A 27,974-nucleotide genomic window follows, 5' to 3' on the forward strand; every position below is an offset into this window, starting at 1 on the left:
ATGTGCATTTAGTTTCTTTTCCAATGGACAAACAACCCAAAATTGTGCATTGGCTCATATTCTTACTCAGTGCATTGAGAAATATGAATATGTCATGCAATACAAGGCATTCATTTCTGCTGGTGCTTGGCATCAGAAGCTGCTTTTACTGCATCTTCCTCAGCTGAATGTTACAGAATATCTTTTCAGCCATTGTTGTTCCCATTTTTACCAGCTGCCTGTGAGCATGTAACTCCATTTTATAAACACTCACTATAAACAGTATACACTGTAACCTAATTTATTGTCATGGTTAATTTTGTGTCATCACATTGCATTAGTCAGTGTATTGTTCTTCTTCGAAACACATCACCAGCTCGCCAAATATATCACATAGTCTTGCATGATTAAGTAATTACACACACTGGTGGGTCTCAGCCAGCATGTGTAATTACATAATCAAGCAAGACACTATGTGATATTTCCTAGTGAATGATTGTTGTGTTACAGTAGGCTCCCATCCATCATTTACATAAACATCTGCATGTGAACATATCTCTTCATTTCTCTGTATCCTCCGCCTGAGGTTCAAGTTGTGGAAGAGGAGTGGGTTGGGATGGGTGGAGGAGGGGACTTGTCATCACTTCGTGGCTGTGCTACAGTGTGGAGCTGTGCAGAACTGCCACTCTGAGCCAAAAATACATCTGGCAAGAGAGAGGACAAGGGAGGGAGAAGGAAAGATGGAGACATGAGAAAGGGGAAAGAGAGAACGAACGAGGGAGAGGATTGTGGAGGGATGCAGGAATGGAGTGGAGAGTGTAGTGTAGCGTAGTGTACTGTACTGTGCTCTCCTTTCCCCTCTTCTCTGCATCATCCAGAGCATGAACATTTCTTTAATCACAGCAGAGAAAGCAGAGCGGAGCCGAGTGGAGGACGCTTGTCACACCGCTCCGTCTGCTTGCATCACCCCCCCATTCAACATCGCCATGCCACACAGCTCCATGTCTCCAGCTCCCCACATATCACCAGCTCTATGCCTTTTTCCCCTCCCTCCCTTTCCCCAACTCTGTTCACCTTATCCCTCTCCCGCTCTTCTTTCCCTCCTCACCTTTGTTCTCTTCCCCTACCTCTTCACCCCACCCTGTCTCCATCATTCCTTTTGCTTGTCTGTGTCACTGTGTCATTTGTTTCTTTCCCTTCAGTGCACCTCCCTCCCTCCCCCTTTTCCCTTCTTGCTCTGGATGGATAGAGACTTTTTGCTTACTACAGGGAATGCTGTTCCTGCCTTATTGACCAACCAACAGGAAGGAATCTCAGCCAGAGATGAGCCTGGGATGCTTGTTTTTCTGACTGCCAGCCATGTCAGCCTGTCAGGCGTGTGTGTGTGTGTGTGTGTGTGTGTGTGTGTGTGTGTGTGTGTGTGTGTGTGTGTGTGTGTGTGTGGTGTGTGTGTGTGTGTCTGTCTGTCTCACACATGGGTTGTTGTCATCACAGACAGAGGGGTTGTTGTGACATGTCACCCAGCTTTGTCACACTTGAGGACAAAACCGTCTCATTAGGTCCACACTTACCATATATGGATTCCAAGTTTGGATTCAACTGTTTTGTTTTAATTGGTGGTGAAAGTATAGTTGATTGCACAACTCATGACATGAACCTCTGTTATTTATCAGCTGGTAGGCTGTTTTGGTGTAGATTGAATAACAAGTTTGTAAGAAGATGCTGCTGTCTATAGCAAGGAAGGATTTTCACTCTTGGATTAGGTTTCGTGAACCAGGACACTGACAAGTGTCACCAACATGTCTGTTGTTTGCTTTTTCTTTATCTTTGTTTGACATATCATTTTTTTTCTCTCCCACAGCAATTGAACCACCCCAATGTGATAAAGTACCATGCATCTTTTATTGAGGACAATGAGCTAAACATAGTCCTGGAGTTAGCAGATGCTGGGGACCTCTCACGTATGATCAAGGTAAGGAATTCAGCACAACAGCTGCCCCTCTCACTCACACTCTTGTCCAGGCAGCTGAAAGAGCAGTTGCTGGTTATGAAAACCTTTGAGTAACAGTCAATCACAAGAGGCTTTCAGGACTGTATTATATGTAGTGTTATACTTCATTCACCCTGTCTTAACAGTACTTCACTTCAACTCTCAACATGTTCAATAGTCCAAGTGCTTTAATATGATGTCAGATAGATAACTGATTTTAATACATTTCCTGGTCTCTTGGGACAAAATCCAGCCAAAATAATAGCCAGCCCAACATTGTATCTCACATTTGGTATCAGAAGAATATGCTTATATGGAAGCCATAAACTGCTGACGTGGCCTTTTTTAACTGAAGGAATGGTGGCAGGGGGTTTGTGGTTAGTGGTTGTTACGGGATTTAGACTACCTGGACACTGAGTCAGTCTGAATCATCCATTCCACACCGAAACCAAAAACCAACTAATATAAGGCCTCCTGCAACCTCCTTTAATCCCAACAGTCTGTGGTGACATGTGTCTCGACTGTGAAAGGGAAGTTGTAAAAAGTCAACCTATGATTAATTGTCATAAAGTTCCGGCATGTGTTGTATGTCGGGGTATGTGAATAAAAACTCAGCATAATTTATCTGGCTTTAATCTTGAATATCTTTTATATATTACAATCTTGAGGTGTTATTTGTGGTACTTTTTTTAAGTGAAAGATTTGGGAAAACTTGAGGTTTTAATTTTTTTTCTCATGTACTTTGTTATTTTTTCCTAAATACTGGCCACATGTCTGAGCTGGCTCTTCCTCAGGAAACAGATGTAGTGATTTCAATGGTTTTAACCAGTAAAATCAACATTTGGTCAAAATATAAGCATATGTATAGTAGGATAAAGTACATAGAGTGAGGCTTTGAGCCACATAGATGTGTCAAGTTGACCCCAGTCTATTAGCTTTTTTTGTGTAGGGATCTTGTTGTTGAAATTGGAGCAGAAGAAGGAACAAGGTTGTTCAAAAGTGGTAGCGATTACATCCCAGGCTCACCCTGTTATTCGTCTTTGAGTTAGACCAAACCCAGAGTTATTATAAAAACCTGCCAGTATAGCAAATTAGTGGTGTGCATGTAAAAAGCCTGGTCTTCTCCCATGCATAAATGATGCCGCAGCGTTGTATCGGCACAGCTCGACAAGCTGTTTGCAGTCATACTCAGCAGCTCCACATCCGCATAGTTCAACACAGCAAATTAGGAGAGGCGAGGATTAGCGGTACAAGAGTGAACATGGCAGGCTCAGCACACACACATGCACACACTTATGTATATCCAGTACAGACTCGCACACTTACACACACTGAATACATACATATGCCATACTGTGTAAGCAAAGAATGTGCAGACACAGTCATGGAAACACACACACTCACGCAAATGTTCAGAGATGCACTTCACAAAGACATAACATGGCAGCCTGAAGAGGTAAGATAACAAACCACTGAGCATCACTGCTATCTTAGCTAAGCTACCGAGGATGCTGGCAGCATTCAGACTGTGTCATCTCCTTATGGCTGCTGACAACACAAACTCTCTCTCTCTCACACACACACACACACACACACACACACACACACCTCTCCTCCACACCATTTGTCTCCCACACTGTTGTAAATGATTTGTTTTTCTAATATAACAGTGGCAGTCCAGAGGTGCATGCCAGGGATTAGCCCCCACTTCTCTGGCTGTAATGTGAAGTAAACACATTCGCACAGTGTTCCATATGTAAAAGAGACGCCCCCCCCCTCCCCATGCATGAATTTAACATTTTTTATTCTTTTTGATTTCTCGTCTTCCATGCCGCTCTCTCCTCCTTTCCCTCTTCCTTCCTCATTCTCTATTACTCTCTCTCTGACCATCTCAGAATTCAAATGAAATCAAATGGTCCTTGATTTGCATGCACTTACAGAATATTGCATGTGCAGTGTTTGCTGTTAAAGGCATGGAGAAGAGGGTGGTGGTGGTGGTGTTGGTGAGCGTCTATGTGCTCCCCCATTGACATCAAACAGTCCTCTGATATGGAAATGGGAGGGCAAGGGAAGAATGGCTCCTCACTGAGGCTTTGTTTGGATGTAGGCCAAGGTCTATCCCTCCCTCTCTCCATCTATCTATATCCCTCTCTTTCTCTCACACCTTCCCTCATTTTTTCTATCTCTTACCATCACCTACATTCTTTCCTTTACTTCCCCACTATTTGCTCTCACTTCATCGATCTCCCTCTCTGTCTCTTTCTTTTCTCTCATTCTGATTCTCTCACATTGTTTAGTAGGCCTATGGACCCAAATTTATAACAGTCTGTTCTTTCTCCTCCTTGACCCCTGACCTCACTAGAGACGACAGGTTATTTTGTTTCTGTAGTAGATAAAGCCTCCTACTAGACAGACTCAGTCCTCATATAGTGCAGTAAATATTGCAGACTCATTATGGGAACACACTGTAGGAGAGGTAGGAAAGGATGGGACAGCAAAAGTAGAAAGGAGAATTCACACAAGGACTCTGCATACCCTTCAGCACCTTCACTCAAACACACTCAAAATTATATCAGTGGTTGTATCACCACAATTCTTTAGCTGCATTAGCAAGCCTCCTGTGCAATGTTTGCCATGTTAGAAAATTAGATTTACCTTTAGGTATTATACCAGATCTTCTTGATGAGCTAGTTACACCAGTTATGTTGAAGGCATGTGAAATGTGGGGGTTTGAAAATGTATAGTACTGTGTGTTAGGAAAATCACAAAATCCTGAGAGGTACCTTAAAAGTTACAATGACAACCTGCAATAATATGGCTACAGGGAGCTGGGAAGATACCCACTCTGTATCACAGTTAAACAGAGAATTATTGGCTACTGGGGGAGGCTTATACAAGGTAAAGAAAGTAAACTCAGTCAAATCATGTACAACTGCTTGTTAATCCTGCATAATACAGGTGTATATGTGTTGCCATGGGTCTTGCAGGTTAAGCAGATACTGGATGATTGGTTTGTCTTAATGCAAAAAAGTGTAACAACATTAACTTAAATGAACTGCTGAAAGACCAGTTCATGCAAAAGTGGCAAAGTGAGCTCACATGTATGAAACCATGTGAAATTTATGCAGAGCTTTAACTGGAAAAGTATCTATTGTATGAAAAACAAAGGCAGGCCATTTGTAATTTTAGACACCAGAATTCCTAAGGTTATTGGAAGATATAAAGGATTGGATAGAAGCCAGAGGATTTGTAGCATTTGTGATGACAATCATCTGGGAGATGAGTATCATGTTTTGTTTTAATGTAAGCATAATGAAATGTAGAGAAATGTATTTGCCAAAGTATTGTTTAAACTGCCCATCTACATTTAAAGTCATTTTGTCAATACAGTCAAATAAACAAAAAGATATTTGTAAACCAGGTGCTTTTGTTTAAGGCCGTTCTGAGAGTTGCAGTACATCTGAAAGATTGAAAATACATGCATATTAACATGTATACACACATATACATTACTTGAATAATATTGCAGTGCTTGTTGATTTCATGGGTCTTAGTCATAAAGCCACCTCCCTGTTGATGCCCCATTTGCTAGCTGTACTGTTGCTCTTATTAAAGTTTTTCAAGGTAAGCGTCTTGCTTAAATTGTAATTGCCATGTGTAGGGCTCTCATCCAAGTTGGCTTATGTCCAGGCTTTTCTTTCCCTGCAAATGGACCCTCGAGGACACCCCATAAAATCCTGCTGTAACCATATTTCCTACATCTTCTTAGTCTTGCACACTGCTGTTTGAGGAGGAGTTCCTATCATCAGTTGTTGATTTTAGTCATTGTGGATCAATAAGCCATTATGTCTTAAGTTGAAGCTCTGTCATCACTGTGGCTTTTCTGGAGAGGGACCAGAGTCTTGATTATCCAGAACGATTCACTCAGCCCTCCAAAATAAATAAATAAATAAACTGAAAAACAACTGGAACCACTGTGCCACTGAAAGCTGTACTTAACAAAAGAGCTGTGTGCCAGATGGGAGAGTTTTGGAAGGTACCACAAATTTCTTCTCTCTGTTCCTGAGAATGCATGTGCTTTTCATTGTAGGCCATAGAGAAAATAAGATGGAGCTTGGTTAGGCAAGGGACCGACCAAGAGGAGAGTGGTCTGGGTTGCATTAAGAGTGGAGTCACAGAGCTGGGGACTGAGGCCGGGGATGGATGCTGTATAAACACACGCAGACATAAACACTTTGCTACCATCTTAAAATTGTATTCCGTGCCACACAAGACCTTTTCCCATTCCTATTAAAATATTTTATGTGTTCCTTCTTCCAGGTATGCTAATGTTACTCTGTTTTTCTGTGTGTGTTCCTGCGTGTTTGTGTGCATGGGTGCGTGCTTGCATTTTCTTTACAGCACTTTAAGAAGCAGAGGAGGCTTATCCCAGAGAGAACAGTGTGGAAATACTTTGTCCAACTCTGCAGTGCGCTCGAACATATGCACTCCCGCAGAGTCATGCACAGAGGTAATGTTAATGCACACACACTGTATGCTAACATATACCCACACACATATTAATACATAGATGAAATAGCTTGTTTATTATAAGAGAATATAAGAATTCACATTAGTTTGTGCTTAAAAATTCAGCCACCATATATGTTTTGAAAAAGGCTGAGTACTAATGGATGACACATACTAGTTGGAGAGACTTGTACAAATGTTGCAACTGCTCACATCTCGCCTCCTATGAATGTTGTGACATAATTACAAGCAGTAAGCAGTTGCATAAAACTGGTGGGAAATGAAGTTTGAGCAAACCACATAGAGATATGATCAATAAAGTGGTTAATGCCTCAAAGCACATGACCTATTGTCAACTCTAAAATGAACACTTGACAATACATTGTGTGTTGTATTTCTTAATATACATATTTAGTTCTTTCTTTAAAAAAATGTATCTCATACCAACTGAACAACCTTTGGTTTGTGTTCATTTCATTATGGGGAGAAAATAAATTTTCAGAGATTTTAAATGACTATGAGCAAAGCTTAGAGTTTTGCCAGAATTACATTCACAGACAGTGAGAACACTGTCCTTTCCGATCCACAAAAAATATCATGCATGTTTGAAAATATTGGTGTGTGTTGATCCTCTCTTAGCACGAGGGTGATTAAAATCTTCCGTCCACTCGTCTGGGACTGGTCCCATTGTTTAATGGCTGCTGGGCCCTCACCAAGAGACCCAGGATATCACAGATGAAATGATGTGTTCTTGAATACATTGTTATACAACAGTAGCAAAACCTTGGCAAAACCTGAAGTGAGCAAGTTGGTTAGTGTGATGGATTAGCTGTCTCAGTCTCTGTATGAATTTTTATTAGTATACTAAATTGAACTGAAACTGATGAATGTCTGAAAGATGGGAAATTAATCTTAAGAAGTTGCAATATATATTTTGAAACAAAACATACAATACTGACACTGAGCAAAAACAGAACATTAAGTGCTTCACTATGGATTTTCTTCAGTTTGAATGACCTTGTTGCACATGACAGAAGGCTTAAGTGTAGGTGTTAAACAACACATAGACCAGTGTTTATGGCCCCACATGCTTTCAATAGGGCCCAGTCAAATCAAGTCCTGGGTTCATGTACATAGACTGCTGCACTCACACACACAGCTACAGGTGATGTACTTCCGCTGGACTGACTCTGATTAGGGTGCAGGGACACTAATGAACCCTGAGCTCTGAGTTTTAACGACCACTTAACAGAGACCGCCTATTCAAAAGCCGCTTACAATTATACGGGAGCAGTAAATTTCAAAGGCTGATGTGGGTCACATTAATGTTACTTCAGAAAAAGCAACAGAAATGGTTTGCTAATGCCCGCTTTAACTGAAATGAATATTTTCAATAAAGCACATTATGTCTGTGATACGGACATGTTTTCTGGGCAAAGAGGTTCTTTATCATCATACACTCTTATTACAGATATCTGAAATTCTCTGTCACTGATATAACATTCATATAACGTATTTAAACAGGGAATCTGAGTTAAATTCAACCAGTTCTTAAATACCCTCTCCTCTTCTATTCACTTTTTCTGACTCCTCCCCACACTTATCTTCCCCCAGATATCAAGCCAGCCAATGTATTCATCACAGCCACAGGAGTAGTGAAACTAGGAGACTTGGGACTGGGACGATTCTTCAGCTCCAAAACAACCGCCTGCTCATTCGCTAGGTAAAAGTCTATACACACACACACACACACACACACACACACACACACACACACTCATAGAGTGGCCCCCAGTAATCACCCAATGTTGGATGTGTTTCATTAGGCATGGTGAGCCCAGAGCCATGTGTCATGTAGTCATGCTGCCTGGCTATGGCTGTGCCCAGCCCCTTCATAGACCACTTAGCCACTTCCTGTTGCCTTGACCTTTAACCCTAACACAGATGAAGACTGGGCAGAGGCGGTCGAAACACAGCTCTGATTGTGGTTGTGCGCCATAAAACAAGCTGGCCAACTTTACAATCAGGGTTATTGTTGGCATTGATGGGTGTGTTTGTCGCTTGTAGGAAGTAAAATCATATAACACTCTTTTTTTTTTTGTTCAAAGAAGTGAGAACTGTAGCCCAAAATTGCCAAAATAATTACGACGAAACAAAAAAAAGGATGTGCTAAACCTGAGACTGTACAAACTGACAAACTGAATGGTACCACATGTTAAAATACGTTGTTTAATGCTTCAGGTGTTTAATGATTGGAATTATACTGGAAATCTTTAGGAGTCAAGTCTGTAACTTTGAGAGCAAAGTGAAATAACACTTCAGTAATTTTTGATTTCAAAAGGAATAGACATAGACATTTTTAACATTTTTCACATTTTTCAAGCTTTTTCTTGTCTGTGAAAACCTGTAGTTTATCTCGCTTTACAGGAGACATTGGGTTTAACACAAATATACACACTCACATGCACACGTCTGCCTCACTTCAAGGGTGTTGTAGTGTTTAAAACACAAGATTAACAATTACAATCGTAACAATTTGTTAACAGCCTGCTCCTACCCCTTTACCACTGTGCCGTGTTGTTAGACTCTACAATCTTGCACTTTTCTGTTGATTAGCATAACCGTGCATATGCTGCAAAGTAGAAAAAAAAAGTCAGAACATGATGGATATATTGTTATGAAATGGAAGTTAGAAATTAATCAAGACAAGCAGCAAAGCCTTTCCAGAAACAATCAATCCAAAAATTAAGGCACAATCTTCAACCATTACCATGTCTTGTGAATGAGGACGGGATATCCTGAGGACTCTCCTTATTAGCAGTGTCAGTGAAAAATGCTGCTACACAAGCAGAACTGTCAATTTTTGTGTTCTCAATCACTGACTACCTGTAAAGTCTTAACAAAAACATGTTTCTGGACAGAAGAATTAGTGAGACATTCTGCCCATGGTAAACAAAGACAACTTAAATTGTCCAATTGTGTAACGGTCATAAAGAAAAATCAAAACTTTCAAGTTAACTGTGAATTCTTGTTGTATAGCTTGTTTGTTATTAATTTTGTCTCTGAAATGCAGTAAAAACAGCACAATAATAAAATTGATAGTATTGAAAATTAATATTTTATTTTCATGAGTAGTGTACTAAACCGTTTCAACTTGACCTACAGAGGTACATGAAGGTGCTATCCAACATCCCCTCAACAACTTCAGCTGCTTCATAGATGGGAAAATGTAGAAAAGTGAATACCATAGACAAATATAAATGCTGTCATTCGCACTGTCTCGCTTCCCTATGTCAAGCTGTTATTTCCACAAACAGCACGCTATTCTCAGCCCCTGTACAGCAGCAGCCCAGCCTTTGAGAAAGTGTGAATCACATGATCAGCTCAACAGAAGCCTCATCAGCTAAGCAGCATGCAGTGCCAGCAGAGCAGGGTGAGAGCGCCTGTGATTGCTCATTAAACGTTGAGTCCACAGCACCCTCTTTAGGCTGACAGAGGATAGGCAGCCCCACAACCAGAGGGGTCAGCTGGAATACTCAAGTCATTAATCTGAAGCAGTCAAAACTGCTTTGCTAATTTACACAGATCATAGTGTAATATTTCTTCCAGTGCAGAGTGAATTCTTGTCATGTGTATTTTCTTTTTACATAGTTCCATTTGATTTAGAACAGTTACACTGACCATGATATAAGCACGAATAAGCATGTGGAATATGCACGAGTTATTTTTAAAAATGCATTTTCTATGTACCACAGCACTTTGTATGTGACCTGTCGATTCAGAGTGCGTCACTCTTCCACCCTGTCACTGGCTTTCCCCTTGACATTTCTTGCAATTTGTTTCAAACAGCAGATCTACTCTCTTTCTGTCTTTGTCACCTCTCCCTCTCTCCTGCTGCTGTTTCTCTGTCGTACTTATCCTCACTTCTCCTTCCCTCTGTCCCTCCCTCTGGTGCCTTGACTCTTAGTCAGAGGAAAAGATGAAGGTGAGGAAGAGAGAGAGGGAAGGTGTGAGAAAACTAGAGTTGGAGAATGGAAGATGGCGCACAGAGTGAGAGAGAGTGAAGAGAAAGAGGAGAAAGCAATATGTCAGAAAAAGAAAGGAGCATAAGAAATAGAAGAACGGGTGACAAAGAAACAAAAAGAAAGGCAGTGTGCTGGGTGTGAGAGAAGAGAATATGACAGAGTGACACAGGAAAAAAGAGGAGAAAAAAGAAAGAAAGAGAAGAGAAAGAAAAAAGTTTGGAGGAGCAGAGAGGAGAGAATATGACAATGTGACAGAAAAAATGGAGGAAAAAAAGGAAAGCAAGAGTGAGAGAGAGGGATAGAAAGAAAGAATGTGAGTGTGTGTGTGGGTGTGCACGCGTATGTGCTCGCACGCCCAATCGCGTGCCAGCGTGGGTCTGTAATGAGCCCAGCCACCCAGCTGAACAGTAGAGCAGGGTGGTGGAGCTGAGATGGAGGTCCAGGCATACAGCCTGTCAGCTCCTAGGCTTTCAACTCAGCTGCTCAGCAGCCTGCAGTCACACACTCAAACACACACACACACACACACACACACACACACACACACACACACACACATTCACAGAGTTTTTTTTGGTCTCTGACACACTCTAGCACACGCTGAGAGACACACAGACTCTTTGTCTCCTATACAGATTGTATGGTGAGCCACACATGCATGTGCATATGGGCTTGGATGCGTATGCACACACACACACATGCATGCAAAAGCAAATAATCATTCACATAGATTTGTAACATAGATCCACACCAAAAGACACTCACTCAATGACACATATACATCCACACTCAGGGACATAAGACAAAAATACACACTAGCATGCAAAAGACACCCACTACACACTTTGTGCTCTCCAGCGCTGAGGATGGGTATGTAGGGTTATGGCTAGAGTTAGATTAAAGAGCAAAAGAACAAAAAGAACAAAAGAACGATAGTAACAGGGAAGCTGATGCAATCATTAGAGGAATGAGAGACTAGCCAATTGGCAGTAATAAGTAGCATAATATACCTGCAATTAACACCTGTAATGAGAAAGGTGTTAACGATAAGTACCGGGGGAAAGGGAGGAAAAGGAAATAGAGGGGTAGAGTGAACAAGATGAAAACAGAAAAATTTTTGGAGAGGCTGATGTTGGAAATAATTATGACTGTTTCAATGTGTATATAAAGACGTGGTTATCTTATAAAGCCAAGCAAGCGAGTTGTGAAACAAATAAGGGGTGAGGACTCAGCAGGACATATTGAAACCAAGAAACACATAATGGGAATGTAAGGGAATAAACGCCCCCTGACTATGAGATGAAGTCCATTCTGACTGTTCTCCTGCCTAGAAGTTTATGTTTTTCGTTTTTGTGAAAACACAAGAGAGCGGAGGTTTTCAAACTCCTGTTCTGGCTCTGACTGAGAAATTCAATCATATCATTTGGGATTCCAGCAGAATCTCATTCGCTGTTTAAAACAGAAATGTAAAACTGGTAATAGAGCACAGATTAGAGAAGGCTTACACCACTGTGTTTAAGGGGTCCATTTAAAGCTTAAGGTTCAAAGGAAATTGCTGCGAGTCTGTGCAATCAAATCAATAAATGTATTTAAAAGGACACAGGTTTTGGTTCATTTTATGTTACATTCAGCAGGGGTTTAGAAGAATGAGGTTCATCTCACCTCCTATACAACAACGCTTACCCTGTTACACAGAGAATACAGTGTTGTCATAGCCATTCACAATAATGGAAATCAATCCCAACATGACTTTCAATTTATTTGCATGAATAAGTAATGTGCCCTTAATTTAGCATGCTGAAGGAGCCTGAGCCCAGCGCTGCTGCCTTTTTTTTATGCAACTATTAGCATAAGAGAGGCTGATTCTTTTTAATCAACTAATAATGAATGTTAGGGGAGCTTGTTCAGACCGCACCATGAGACCTCACAGCACACACACACGCACGCACGCACGCACGCACACACACACACACACACACACACACACACACACACAAACCACAGTACCAACCTGATGACCAATTAAAACAGCAATCCCCAGTCCCCCATTTATTCTTCTCCGTGCTCTCTCTTGCTTCTGCCTATACAGATGCTGATTATTTTTGGAATGACAGGTAACACTTCATTATTCAAAACTGCACATTTAAGATAAAAGTGTGTTTTCTCAACCCAATTAAATGTGCGCCAAAATTAAAAGTGCTAGCTTTCATTTCAGTTCCCATAGACTTCAAATCTAATAGCCCCCTCTGTAATAGTTTTATTAATTGCAATTACATTAGTTGAGTTTCCTGCAACCTGTTAATGTGCAGAATGGCTCTGGAGAGTTTGTGTCTGTGTGTGTGCACGTGCATACATGTGAGTACTGTGAGCGAGTGTGCAGTTATGGCTTTTTCTTTCCATTTTCCTGCAAGCTGACTTTTCTCCCGAGTTCTTTCCACTTGAGAGCTGTTCTCACCTACCCAGCTCACTTCAACTGTTTGTGCGTATTGTAAACTCAACAACTACCAGTTGCCCTGTAAAAACTCTTCCTCATTCCTGCACTGGGGAAGACTGTGTTTGGGTTATTAAAAAATCCTTTTATATATGTAAAGAAATAAAATTGCAATAAATCAGCTTTTTCAATTTAATTTTTGGTTTTCACATGTACAGCAAATCCATGAAAGGTCCCCATACTTTCCCCTTCATCCTGTGGTGTCTAGTTCTTTTAAGATGCACCAGTTATTTCATAAGGTTATCACGTGATTGTGTACACCCTCAAGTAAAGAAGAAGGAAGCAAAATTAGCTGGTGCAATATTTGCTTGGACAGGAGACCTGAGAACTCATCCATTCTGCAGTGCTGGAGAGAACAATGGGCATGCTGCATTTCAGACAAGCAGAAACTGAGAGTTTTAAGTTATAAACAGTGGAATTGTTAATTATTTTGACATTTAAAGCACAAGCTACACACAGTCACATGCAGCATTGTTACTGATGGAGGTTGCTGTAGTTCAGCAGAGCCTGTGTAGCTGTCATCTTCGTATTTCGCTAAGCCCACCATTCACACATTTGCTTGAGAGAAAGTGGAATGAGCAGAGTCTTGAAAGCTGCTCAGCACAGGTTGAAGAGCTGGTAAAGTTTCCATCCTTTAACCATATGTGATTAATATAAAAAAAAAACCTCTGCTGGATGTGCTTGATAGACTTTTACATGGGAAATCATAATAAACAGAGAGTAAATGAAAAAAAGCAGCCAGTCGTATTCAGCTAAGAAAGCAGCAAATCTCCAAAGGTTCCTGCAGTGTGTTACAGATGTGATGTTGAGCTGTGGTTCCTCTTTGTGTCCACTTGGGTGAAGATCTGATTCCTTGGAGCTCTGCCAGTCGCCATGGCAGTTTGGGATTCTTGAGTTTCAAAACCAGAACCAGAGACTGGCCAACTTTTCAGGCTCCACCACTGCTCTCTGGGCGTATTCACTGACTACTGTTTCAGATCATTACCGAGCCCCAGTAATCAAAACTGATTTATGTATATTTTGTGTGTGCGAGTATGTCCGCTGTACATATGCATGCAGCTTTGTGGTACTTACGCAATTGCATGCACCGTATGGGTGTACATGACGATATCTAACCTTATTACATATCATCTTACTCAGAATTAAAAGAGGCAATTCACTTTCAATTCTCCTTCCAGTTTTCTTTTTTTTGTACTATTGCTAAAATATGGTGAGTAGTGCAGCCTATGAATGTCACAGGTTTAGACTACACCTCTATTCCTCACCTGTTTCTCTGTACTGTGTGAGCTGTGTCAGTGATGTTGATGAACTGAAGGGGAAGCATGGGTTTGCAATGTGAAATGTTAACACTCACTCTCTCTTTTTGTCCTGTTCTCCTTTTCTGCCTCTTGTCTATCTCCTTCTGTCCTTTTCTCTCTCTCCCACCCCCCCTGCTCCTCCTCCCCCACTCCTTCCCCCTCCCTCTGTGTTCCAGTGGGTACTCCTTACTACATGTCACCAGAGAGGATACATGAAAACGGATACAACTTCAAATCTGACATCTGGTCGCTAGGATGCCTGCTCTACGAGGTAAACTATGGGAATATGTGCACATACTGTCACCCTGCAGTCGACTGTAGGAGTGACGTGAGAACACGTTGGCTGAGACACACACACAAACAAACAAACCTTCCTCAATTCCACATATAGTAGAGTACTGGTAGAAAATATATACAAATAAATTTACCTCTCCACAGTGATGCTGTATTTATAATGAGCTTAACTAGACTTGCAAACTAAAACAGTGTACACTCTTTTATCACACATTAGTAATACATTTAAACTGTGTGTTTTATTTCTTTATGTCTAACTCCCATGCTCCTCACTTCTTTCCCTGTTTCCTGGCTGAGCTGAAACCTTAAGACTCCTTGAGTTAACGTTCTTTAGCTAAGGAACCTGCTAAACATTGAAAAGCTGGTGAGTGAAGGGAACTGACATGCCCATGTGTTTTAGATAAGGCCGCCCAGTGACACTGACTAGTTTGATTAGTCAGGAGCAAAACACCACAGAGCTGTAGACCACACTGAGCGGAGACAAGCCCAGGAGGAGCACACAGCAGCGGGAACAAAGAGGAGAGAGTGAGAAGCAGAGCAGTGATAGACATGAATGATAGCAGTCAATCTGATTTTTCACCATGCCAACCTTCACGTGCGCTGAATACAAACAGACAGGCACAAATTCAGAGACACGCTGTCGGCCAAGGAGACACCCACATTCTCCTCTCCTCCCCTCCCCTCCCCTTCCTTCTCCCAGCTCCCCTGAGTTGCTGATCACTTGGGCTGCATTTCAACGCGCCAGTGACTGCACCTTCTCTACAGTGCCTCAGGCATAGAGGTGGAGATAACGCAAGGAAGAAGTTTGAGCTCAGCTTGCAGGTCATGGTTGCTCAGAGACCACAGTCCTTCATGCTAATTAGTTCCCCACAATGCACTGCGGTAATGCACGGCTGTGGTTGGCTGAGAGCAGTGGGTGCTGCAGGTCACATTCTGTTTTTTTGCACTTTTTATCTGTGGTGTACATGTGTGTTTACACGGAAGATGCTACTTTTACTGTTAATAAAAAACAGATCTCTGGGTTAGAGTGTTTCTGTTGCATGGTTTCTGTAGGTATCATGATCGCATAACCACACAAGCACTGACTGTTTGTTTAAGGTCATTTTGATGTGGGTAATTTTATTGGTATGAGTTGGGTTTAGTTTTAATTATTTTGATTAGTTAAAATCTAATAGTGATACATTTCAGTACATTTTGACACAATTTCTACATGCCTTAGAGTTGAATATTTTTAAACATCAAACATTGGACTTTGTTTTTGTAGAAATTCTGTCCATAGTGACTTTTTCCAAATTCTTTCAACTTTTTGGTGAGGAAGCTGTTCATTTTGAAATTGTCATAGTCCTGCATGGGTAGCCTGAACATTGATTGTTTCACTGTTTCAGTTGGGGTGCAGTGCATTGATCATTTATACCTTTCACCCTTAGGAGAACTGCTAGGGGTCACAGTCTAGACTAAACACTGAGAAAGCAAGCTGGAGACCAGAGATGAGGAGAGGGAAGGAGAGAGCCTGAGAGCAAAATGGAAAATATAGAGGGAGACCTAGCGCTCCCTGAGGAGGTCAAAAGACCGAGAATAAAGATATAAGGTGAAAAAGTTTAGGAAACTATATAGGAACAATATAGGAAGCTAGAGGAAGGTAAGGGCATAGGTAGTGCAAGTCTTAAGAAAGTGGAGATAGAAGGTTAGAGAGATGGGATGGGAGAGAGGGAGCAGAGGGGGACAAGTGGAAGGGGAAAATAACAAATAGCGAGAGCAGGGTTATAGATTGCTGGAGCGAAGAGAAAGATGGGGGGTGTTCATTCAGAGAGAGTACTGTAGGTTCAAGAGTAGAGACAGAACTCCAACCATCAGGTCAAGGTGAGCCATGCAAGGAGCCTGTGGAGATAAAGATTTTACAGCCTCATTGTTACCAGAGGAGTGCTCACCACGTCATGCATATTCTCTTTGAAGAACAGACCCTTGCTTTCCAACATCTTGGTAAGGGGGCTCCATGGTGCATTTGGTGTCAGGAAACTTACCTCTTTCTTTCCCAAACTCTCTCCTCTATTCCTCTTTGCTCTCTTCTCCTCCCCTCTGCTATGTTCCCCTCCGTATACCTCCCTTTTCCTCACTTAACCTTCAGGCATAAGAAATTCACATAGAAATCCATGCCTGATCCCTGCGGTACTCATTGATTTCACTCTGGACATACAGTAGGGGCTGAGGTTTTGTGTATTGAGGTTTGTGTGTGTGTGTGTGCGCATCTGTGATTATGTGTGAGAGTTTGGTTCCTTATATGTGAAACGGCTCCATTTGAGAGAGCCTGCATTTTTCATTCTTGTGCCGGGGGTTGGGTTAGGGTCCGAAGGGTCCATCTGTCAATACCTGGCCATTGTATCTGCGTCTATCTTCATCTCCCATTCTGTTTGATCCCTTTCTCCTCATGTCCACCCTCATTACATCACCTGACCCTGCCCTGTGCTCCCTCACCCAAACCCCCTCACCGTGGTAAACAGGGATGCTGCACTCGTCAGGGTTGTCTCCTACGGTGACCTGGACAATAATGAAAGAGTTTGGTCACATGCCAGTCAATTGACATTGCAGTCTCCTGGCACTCTCTCCTTCTGCTCACAGTCAAAACTACTTCATATTTGCATTAGTAACTCTCACGCACTTGCTCAATGTGTTCTATGAAAAAAAAAAAAAAAACAAAAAAAAAAAGATGCATTTTACACACACACATACTTGGCCTCCCGCTTGTACAGATGTGTTGTGGTTGTATAAAGGTTAGCAGAGGAGGAGGAATATCTTGAAAAGCTTTACAGGAATGTGTCTCCTTCCTGTATGGAGCTCAGCCATCCATACCTCTGACTGTGCCCATGTCTCATGCTTCCTGCCTCATTCCTGTCCCTCCCCTCTTGTTTTGCTGTTGGTTTTATAAGGCCTGAAAATGCTAGGTTCTCAGCAGCTGGCATTTGCATGTGATGAGCTGCCCCTGTGGCTAGCTCTCTATATGTTTTTGGAAGTGAGTTTTTTTGCAAACAGAGGGTATTCTTAAACCTTAACACACACATTCCTCATACCAATGTCAGTGTCTGGCTGAGACATATCCAATAAACTATTTAACCCATTTGTGTGCACTATCTTAGGCCTTTTTCCATTTACATACATTTGTCAGTCCCTAACCTGTCTTGTGTAAGCATACTGTCTTCCCTGCCCTATACAAACTTTTATTCTCTGCTTAAAGCATTAATAGTTAAAAGTTAAATGAGAAGGGCATGACCACTCTTACATCTGTCCATTAAATATGAAACTAATAACTCCCTGTAAAACCACAAATTCTCATTTATGTGTTTCAGTTTTTGCACAGAATAAACAAACTAGATAAAATGTTGTAATTAGTGAACTTTAGGGGGGCTGATAGGCAGATTTTGTCATGTTTGTCAAGTTAAACTGGTGGTAGCTTAATTTTTAACTGACTGGTAATTATCTTTAGAACATTTAACTCATATTTCTCAAAATGTAGATTTTTCCTTTAGGTTTCACAGTTCTGAAGCCTTCAGTTTAGATGGGGACATAAGAACACACTTTTAATCAGTTTTCCTCAAAAGTTCAACTCCCTGGAACAATCTGGTTCTTTTAACTCATGCATCTATTCTCTTCTTCATGTCTTTTCTTCCTTCCTTCTTCCCTTTTTAGTGTGTTGAAGCAGTGGAGTGATGACTCCACTGGGTGTACGTATATTTTTAATGACTGTCCCTACACTGTGACTTATTGCCTTGATTAATATATCATCATAAAGCCTTATGAAGGACCATTGAGAATATAAAAAAGTCATGCTCTCCTCACTTTTACAGTAATGTGTGCCTGTGTGTGTGAGAGACTCTGTTTGTATGTGTATTAGAGGAGGACAGAGCGAGAGAGAAAATATACATGTATTTTTCATGTGTGTGTTAACATTTAGGTATTTATTTTGATGTGGCATATGTCTATAATTCTATGTGTGTTTTAAATGAGTAAGTGAGAACTTGTGAGAAGCCCCTTGGTCCCAGGCTGTAAGGGCTCCAGGGATAAAGGGAGGGGGGTGGAGGGAGAAGACGGGAGCCTCTCACAGCTCTTTTTAATTGGTGTACAGGGAGAGAAACTGGAGAGAGAGAGCTGGATCGGTGTTAATTAAACTGGAAGGCCCCATCCAGACCTTTTACACGGACAGAGATGCTGGCTTTACATGCCTGGGCTGAGGGGGGCACAACCTGGCCAGCTGAAGATGAGCTGAGGAACAAAGGAGAGAGTGTGTGTGTGTGTGTGTGTGTGTGTGTGTTTGTGTTTGTGTGTGTGTAACTGAGGATGTGCGTGTGTTCTGCCACCAGCAGCCCACACCCCTCAGACAGACAGCAGGCATGCGTGCGCATTGTATGTCTTTCGAATATCAATGAACCATACACACACAGACACACGCACAGTCTCACATTCACACACCAGGGACTCAGAGGTCAGAGAGTGAGTCAATCATCTAACCCACTGCGACGACACAGTCTGAAAAAAGGAGTAAATGTGCGTGCGTGTGTGTTAGTGCATGTGTGTATGTGTGTGTGTGGGCATGCATCTTTATGCTTGTGTGTGTGTATGTGTGTATATATGTATGTGAGTGTGCTGAGAGCAGGGGGCCGGCAGCTGTCAGGGGCTAGGAGCAGCAGGCACTAATGAAGCAGATGAATAGTGCAAAAACTCCCAAATACAAACAGGACAGTTGACATTTTTCATCTGTCAAAAGCAGAAGATGCATGAAAATACGATGGGGTCTTGTTTAACCCTTTGCCTCCTGGTGTCTACTGCTGGCTGATTTTCTTCTTTTTCTGTTTCTGTTTCTGTCTCCTCCTCTTTTTCTCTTACCTACCAAGAAATGTATGTTTTTTGGGAGCACTATCTAGCCCTCACACGAAACCATCCAAACATACACACTACCTCTTATACAGCACAAAAAGGTGTATATACATTTATTTTAAAGCAATTATGAGTGTTTTTCCTTCAAAACTGAAGTAAACTTTTACAGCAAGCAGCCAGCCTTTTTTTGCAAACGCAAGCACCCCCGAAAAAAAGCCAACAAGGTCTGAATCTGGATTTGATCCCGCTCTGAGTCCACCTGGCACCGCTCTCTAGGTTTTGCATTTTTAGAGCTCAAAGTGTGTGGTTGTGAATTTGAATGTCTGAAACGAAGTGTAAGATGTCTGTTGATCTTAGTGGTGAATGTGAACAATGTGAACTATGAATTCTGACTGATGATGTATTGATAGGGCGCAGTGAATGACCAATTACCTGGCGATTTAATAGCTGGAGGTTTGGATGATGAAGTTTACATTACATTTACCCATTTGGCAGATGCCTTTATCCATTATTTAAGTGAAGCCACTTGGAGTTCAGTGTCTTGTCCAAAGACAAGGTGGTGGGCAGAGAGGGAGAGCTGTGGATTGAACCACTAACCCTGCAATTAGTGGACAACTCACTCTTCTGTGGTCACACATAAGTTCACATTCTAATTGTTATTTTAACATTGTAGTGTTGACTTCAATTAATGAATGAGTCTGGGAGAAGTCCAGTTGTTTATTGTATTTCATCAGAAACATGTTGGTTGTACACCATGATTGTAGATTAAGTTTATTTTAGTTTTTAGGGTCTATACCCTGAGTTCTTTCTTTTAAACTGAGATCTTGCTAAATTGCCATCAAGAATACCCCTGATTATGCAGGCTTTGCTTGTTTACACTGAAGACAAAGTTGACATCATGCCACACGTGTGCGCACTTTCAGATAGCATGCCAGCATCAGAGGCATGATGTGTAATCCAACAGCGTCTGTGTCAGTCCCTCTATACGTGCTCCCTTTTACACAGACGTCAATTTGGGTCTATGATTTCCTCCATTGCTGGCTTAAAAGCACAACCATCCCTCTGGAGACAGTATATATATGTTGATTTAGAGTATGTATTTTTTAAAGAATGTACCATTGTGTATTTATCCATGTCCCTGTATCTGATTTTGTCCCCTAATGACTGTACAATCAAATCTGAAATCTTAGGTTAGAGATATGAGGCTTTGTCGCTAATAGAAGTGCATCAGTGCTGACACACAGGAATAAGAATTTCCACACACATCTCATCACTGTCAACCACCTGCTGTGCCAGTCTCAGTGGTAATTGTTGGAGCATAGGGAGGGAGGTGTCCAAGGAGGGAGAGAGAGAGGAAGATGGGAAGATCTTCTTTACTTACTGCTCACATGCGTTTTCATGAGTATATACTGTATTAATATGAAGTGTTTGATAAAGAGAGCGGATGAGTGAGCGATTGTGAATTATGTCCAGAAAAGATAACCCACTGAGATTCTGCTGCCGTCATCCCACTGAAAGCTGTGACAGGGACTCTGTCAAAATCTGCCTGATAGGGAGCAAGAACTTTTCTCTCTCTACTCCATCAATGTTTGACACATTTTGCAGTAAAGACTAAAATGAAGAAGCTGCTTACAAGTTGGGGATGTGCTAGGCACTTTTTGGGCAGTGTCAATGGGTTACTCTTATAGCTACAGGCAACAATATGAGAAAATCCCCACTTGGCAAGATTTTTTTGTGGGAGTAATAGTTCTTGTGACTTTTACAGGTGAGCTGATGTGGAGGCCAATTGACCAATAATATTTTTTTTAGTATTCGGTGAACAGTATCCTTAAACACTCCAGTGAGTTTGTTTCTGTAACTCAGTGATGGACAAACATTTGCAAAAGAATGCTGAGAAATCACCTGGTGTTGTCCTTTGTTACTGCCTGTCAAAGTTGTAACTAGAAGACAGCTTCTGTTATTCTGCACCTTTTTCCCTTATGGTTCTATTTACACGGAAATGCTGTTTCTATATGATGCCTGATATTATGGAAGGTGGCACATTCACACTAACCTGCTGTATTCTGTATGGAACGATTCCATTTGGATTCATATGTGGAGATATTGTTCTCGTCTACTTTCACACTAACAATTAGCAGGCTGTCAAACATGCACTGTACATTCTCCAATAACAATGCAGGGACACCTAAAAAAAAGTTAAAATAATCTAAAAAATATATTTATCTGCCCACTATGATAAACTTGTGATGTTGTTTTCTTTATCTTGTCCTTTTATAGTAATGTGTGCTCCTTATTCCAATTTGCCACCATTCCCCTGCTATCAATTAACACTTCCAAAGTTTAAAAACACTCATCAAGATCACATTCAAGCTGGAAATGTTGCAGAGTACTGAAACAAAACTATAGGCAGGCATAGTTAGCCTCCAAATAGAGCCTGTGAGGAAAACAGAAACTGACACCTCTGAACACTGACTGACTGTTCATTAATGGACCTGGGTCCTGTTTCCTTTCTTCTGGAAATCACTGAGGTGTTAAGCAACTTTTCAAGGTGCTCAGAAATAACCTCTGCCCCCAAAAACTACCACAGCTTGAAATTAGAATATGGATTTCACATACAGTATTCATACACATACATGCATCCAGCATCTCTGAACAGCTCATCATCATAAACACTAACAGCTGTTCCAATCATGTTCATTTATCATTAGTTTAAAAAAAAGGTGAGAACATTTAAACAACGCAGCTAAGCCTGGCAGAAATGGCATGGTATGTTTTCTGCTCTCAGAAGGGCAGGAGGGATTCTTCACCTATTTCCACTCACCAGCAAAGGTCTTATCCTTTCCACTCTACCTTACCATTCCCATCTGCCCTTTCTCTACTGTGCTTGCCTGCTGTTTGTTTTCGAGAGGATACTGTTTTCTCGCTGCTCCAGCAAACTGAAAAATTCTCCCCCATTGCATCCCTGCATCCCTCTCCTTCCATACTTTTCCTTACTCAGATCTTTGTTTCCTCTCATTTTCATCTCTTAAGTTTTTGAAGCAGTGCAGTGGAAAGGTCTAGCAAACTAGAGGAAAACACACAAGGAAGGGGAATTTTCTGTTTTGGTTCACTTGAATTTTAGACCACTGCTCATTCCACTATCAAAAAAAAAAAAAAAACACAAATGTGTGTACTGATTTGATATGTACAAAAAACTTTACACATATTGACTTGTTGTCTTGCTTTACTTGTCTCTCACATTCAGTCCATGTTTTAATCATGTGGCTCGATAGCAGTAAACTGTGACAGGCTCTACTTTTACTGTACTGTACAGTATTTTTTGTGTAGCACCTGTTGAGAATTTGATTGTGTGTTTCAAGTTTTTACTTTGCCCTCTCATACCCTGTCCTCTTGTCTCTTCCCCCCTCTCTCTACTTCCCTTCCCTTTTTCCTCATATCTTTATGTTTCAGATGGCAGCCCTACAGAGCCCGTTCTACGGGGATAAGATGAACCTTTACTCCCTTTGTAAGAAGATAGAACAGTGTGACTACCCCCCTCTTCCCTCAGATCACTACTCAGAGGAGGTGAGTACTGTCTCAGTTGCCTTTTACTACCATGGTACAAAGTAGATTTGGACCTGCTCAGTGTTTTAAAAGGGCTCATGATAGTCTCTACTCCTGAACTCCTTCAAAGGAAACTGTAGAAATATTTAACATTTTTAAGTGATCTACTGTTATAAGCAGTAGTGGCCGGTTCCTCTTTTTCTGTGCCAGTTTCGCTGATTTTTACTTGTAGTGACTATTAAAGTTATTTTTTATATGTAAGTGTAATCCACCCAACTGTCTGAGCTATGATATTACTCTGTGATCAAAAGACTGGCTATGATTTTAAACGTTTGAAAATTAAATGCACATATCAAAAGCATCTGGCCATGCTACAGAGTGGGGTGAAACTAAATGGGCTGGAGTGTCATGTTTCCCTAACTTAATGTTAAATCATCTGCTGTAATTCTGCGTAGACTTATCCATGCACAAAAATGTAACGTAGTCGGGCTGCGGTTAAAGATCGCCTTATTGCTGATTGCTGATGACGTGTGTATGAATGTGCATGGCTTTGTGTTGCATGCCCTCTTTGTGTGGGTGGCATTTTTTGACATTTTTTTTCTCTTAAATATAGTAAATCAAGTGTGCACACATGCAAAAACTCAGACACTGACTCATAGGCACACACGCACATAAACTACAGGTATTGGATTCGTTTAACACTGTTACTGTGTTTTGTGATGGGCACGCTACAGCTGTGTGACTTACTGCATTAGCTTGATAGTTACGGTTACCACAAAGTGTTACTATAAATGCTATTAGAATGCAACTAACAATACTTTCATTATTCATTGATCTATCTGCTACTTTTTGATTAGTTGAATTGATTAGTTGTTAAGTTAAAAAAAATCAGATTATAGAGGAAAATTGCCAAACCTCCTGAGACATCTCCTTATATCTTTTTTTTTCCTCTAATAAACAGGCCAAAAGCCATATTCAGTTTCCAGTGATATGAAACCGAGAAACAGAGAAAAACCAGCATAACCTCACAATCAAGAGCTTGGAACTATTACTTTCACAATCAGTCTATGATTAATCAGTCATCAAAGTCAGTGCACATAATCAATTAACTAATCAACTAATTTCTTTCAGCTTTAAATGTCGCACTTTACATTCCAACTAACCATCTTTCAAACCATGCTGCTTTGTTGAAGACATTTTTTCTTCCAGTCAGGGCATTTAAAAGAAACTAATTAACTGTTTTCTGAGCAGTAGGAAAATGCATCGGCAGACCATTAACACTTGCTTGAACTGTGTAGTCTGTTACAGTGTACATCGAGTATGCATTCTTTTTTGTTACATTTTCAAGTTACATTTTTCATATAGTGGATTTTTTGCGGCATTAAAATATATGTAAATAAATGGCTGTCTAGAAATCGTAGGATACCTGGAAACATACTGGAAGGGTCCTCAAAGCAAAAAATTGTGCTCAACCTATTGTTTCCTTCACGTCTCTGTCTTTCACTCTACTATCAGTGTATCTTATTCGCATATGCAAGACCACAGTGGCTAACTGTAAGTGGCCATCCTTATTCATGTCTCTGTAGTCAAACACTAAATCCTGCAGAGCCAGGCTATTATACTGTGGTATTTACTTTATTAGGCTGATAAAGGCTAATTGCGAGGTGTTTCAAGCCTCTGTAGTGTGTGTGTGTGTGTGTGTGTGTGTGTGTGTGTGTGTGTATGTGTGTATGTGTGTGTGCGTTTGTATATGCAAGAGCAATTCTGCAAGTGTATATTTGTTACAAGATCTCTCTCTTCGCGCGCACACACACACACACACCACGCTGAGCTTCTGCATTGCCCCACATGTCACCCCCATCCAGGAGAAAGGGAGACAAAGCGAAAGAGAGAGGGAATGATAGAGCAAGAGACAGGGCGATGGAGAGATGGAGATGAGGGGGGTGCCTGCAGCGCCTGTCTGGATGTAAACAATGCTCCTGAAGGATCGGCAGCAAACTGTCAGCTGCTCATCTTTGTTGTGTCATTTAACCATCTCCATCTATGCTTCCCCCCCCACGCCTCCCTTCACTAGCTCCCACTCCCCCACCCCCCACCTGACACTCCCCCTACCCCACTCGCCATGCAAAGAAGTGCATGAATATTTTACATATCTGCATCTCTTCCTCCCCCCCCTACCATCTCCATTCTGTGGGACTAATTCTCAGACTGTCTGAATTTGCATCTTTTTCTCACTTTCTCACTCAGGCACACACACACACACACACTCGCACACACAAACACACATTTATACACACCACGGCTGACAAGAACCCGTCCAAGCTGGTGCCATGCAACAGCGGCCGTCGGTAGACGGTTACCATAGCGACCTTGCGTAGATGTTATGTTTTTTTTCCTTTCCTCTCCATCTTTTATTCTCTCTTTTTTTTTTTTAATGATGGCGGTGGCTGTTCCGCCTGCGAGCCTGTCTATCTATCTGCTCCAATCAGCCGCTTCGCTCGGCTTCAAGTGTAAGTGCTGTCTCTGGATGGCAATGGAGTGGCAGCAGTGTGTGTGTGCGCTTGCAGGTGCATGTGCATGTGTGAGCTTGGGTAAAAGTGGATTCAGCAGACCAATGAGTGATTAGTGCACTAACCCTGCCTCATGTCTTTGTCTCACCTTGCTTACCTGTTGCTTGATTACTGCCGCTATGGAAAGAGCTCATCTAGAGGGCAATAAAAATCAAGGAGCTACGTGTTTGCAGGAGTTTGTTCATTTCTGGAGCTGGTCTTTCAAAATCCGTCTCACGATAGTGTCATTGACTGTATTATCTCTCTCTCTACCTTCCAACCAATGCCCCTCCTATCCCTCTCACCAGCTGAGGAACTTGGTAGATATGTGCATCAACCCCGACCCGGAGAAGAGGCCGGACATCACCTATGTGTACGACATTGCCAAACACATGCAGAACCTCACACAGGGCAGCTAAGCCCAGAGTTATACACACTATAGCTTGCAGAACTCCTTCAACCTCCCCCCTTGCTTTTCATGCTGGACTTGAACACATCTATCAGCTTTTATACAATAACTTACTCCAGAGTTTAACTCCTTGTGATAAGTAGTACGTGTAACAGATTTTTATTTCCAAGGCGATGGTACAGTCTATAACATGACTGACACCCAAACCTTTTTGCCCTAGGATAAAGATTATAGAGATTATCATTTCTTGTCAGATGGACCTCCCATTCCTTAGACTTGTTACATGTTACAGCACTGAAAATCTGTGTGTTGTAACTCACTGATGTGTTTGTTGCTATGGCTTTAAAAAGCTTGTCCTCTGTATTTTCATGTAGTGAACTAAAGCCAAGCTTCAGCAGTTGCTACTAGCAGACGCTGTTAAAAGCAGATATACTGGAAAATGGTAAAAGTAGCTAAATTTGTAATGGAATGATTGTAATGTTTGGTGTTGCCACCTATATCTTCAAAACAATTCATCAGTGCAAATATTAAAAATGACCTTGTAGGCTTTTGATGTGTCTCATGCAACCTATGGTAAGCAAATGCAGAAAAAAGACCACAAAACCTTTAGGACAATGATAAAATTGGAGTGAAATAGTTTTCACTCAATGGCAGCAAAACTGAGAGACGTACGACGAGTGTTATTGATGGTTGAAGTGTTGTTGTGTTGCACTTTTTATCCTGGTAACGGAAGGCTGGCAGGGTGATCATGTCTAATGAATGTATTAAGAAAGGAAGGATCATTTAGAGGGTAGACTAGAGACGTGCTGCGGGGAGAACATGGGCAAATGTCTCCACAACACTTTGAATGTAAGTCATTTTGACACCTATGTATTGTCTTTGAAAAATTCAAAATGTCTCTTTTTTGACAGCCTAGAGGGAGTGGTAAGAGAGTTTTACAGTTTTACATCAGCTGTTTACCTTAGTCACTGACACCACTGGAGAATATTTCCTCCTTGGTTCAGCTTAAGCAAAATATACTGTTATTACAGTGTGAGGTTTTTAAGGATGGTAAAATCACAATGAAGACATGAAAAAATCAAAATTAAAACACACAGTTCTCCATCATGGTCCAGTGGATCCATTTGTAGACATAATTTTGTGACTGTTAATGTTGCTGTGTAAGTTTGCAGTGCATGTGTCCTGTTAAGTAACAAATATGGTAATGAGATAGCAGATTCGTGCCTGGTGTAATGTCATGAGTAAATCAGAGCGTGCCTACATAACTTCTGTGCTAAGCTGAAACCAAAAAGTCACACACGGAGAGAGGGCAGTTTATATATATATATATATATATATATATATATATATATATGTGTTAAGGTATCTTTTATAAAAAAGTATCTAATTAGTACTGAAAAAAAAAACTAAACAAAGAAACAAGCACCAATGGGTCTCATTTGGTTTTACTGTACATAGTGAGAAGTTCCTATAGTTCTAATACTGTAGGGTTTTAGTGACCCTTTTAAATTTGGAGGGAGGCAATGGCGATATAATTTTTTATTTTCTTTAAAGGTTTACACCAGTGGGTCTCAAATGACCAGCACTGACCACCACTGGTTTACAAAATGATAATGATACCACATGGAAGGGAAAGTACGTAAACAGTAATTGGTAACGCTTTATTTCAGTGTCTTATGAATTTTCTTTTAACATCATCAAATAGTCTGTTAACTATTCAGTTGAACTATGACACATGTATGCACATGTCCTTCATGTTTTTGTTTTCTTTTTTTAATTAACATTCAATATCAATGTGTTAAATACAAAATCAAAGCTTTTAGGTGCAAGAAAATGTAAGTTATTTTGTTATGGTTAACAGAATATTTTGATAGTATGTTGCTACTAGTTATTTTTCTGAGATGCGCAAATACAGTGTTTGCAATTTTTGTTTGCAATTATACACCTTGTCCTTCATTTTGTTCCTTTACATCACTTTTCTCTCCCACTGCAGTAAAACATTTTTTTTATTTTCATTAATT

The 27,974-nt window shown here is 41.0% G+C and overlaps 1 protein-coding gene across 1 annotated transcript in view; it reads left to right on the top strand.

Annotated features, from left to right (window-relative positions):
* Positions 1 to 27,895, top strand: part of nek7 (NIMA-related kinase 7) — a 58,385-nt gene extending 30,490 nt beyond the window's left edge. Inside the window, 7 exon segments of the mRNA XM_018695592.2 lie at positions 1,841 to 1,951; positions 6,371 to 6,479; positions 8,093 to 8,187; positions 8,189 to 8,201; positions 14,469 to 14,563; positions 22,903 to 23,016; positions 25,853 to 27,895. Coding sequence (XP_018551108.1) covers positions 1,841 to 1,951; positions 6,371 to 6,479; positions 8,093 to 8,187; positions 8,189 to 8,201; positions 14,469 to 14,563; positions 22,903 to 23,016; positions 25,853 to 25,963 — 648 coding nt within the window. The 3' untranslated portion in view covers positions 25,964 to 27,895.
* The last annotated feature ends 79 nt before the right edge of the window (positions 27,896 to 27,974 follow it).

The sequence above is a fragment of the Lates calcarifer genome, linkage group LG17 (assembly GCF_001640805.2).
Source record: "Lates calcarifer isolate ASB-BC8 linkage group LG17, TLL_Latcal_v3, whole genome shotgun sequence".
NCBI lineage: Eukaryota > Metazoa > Chordata > Actinopteri > Centropomidae > Lates > Lates calcarifer.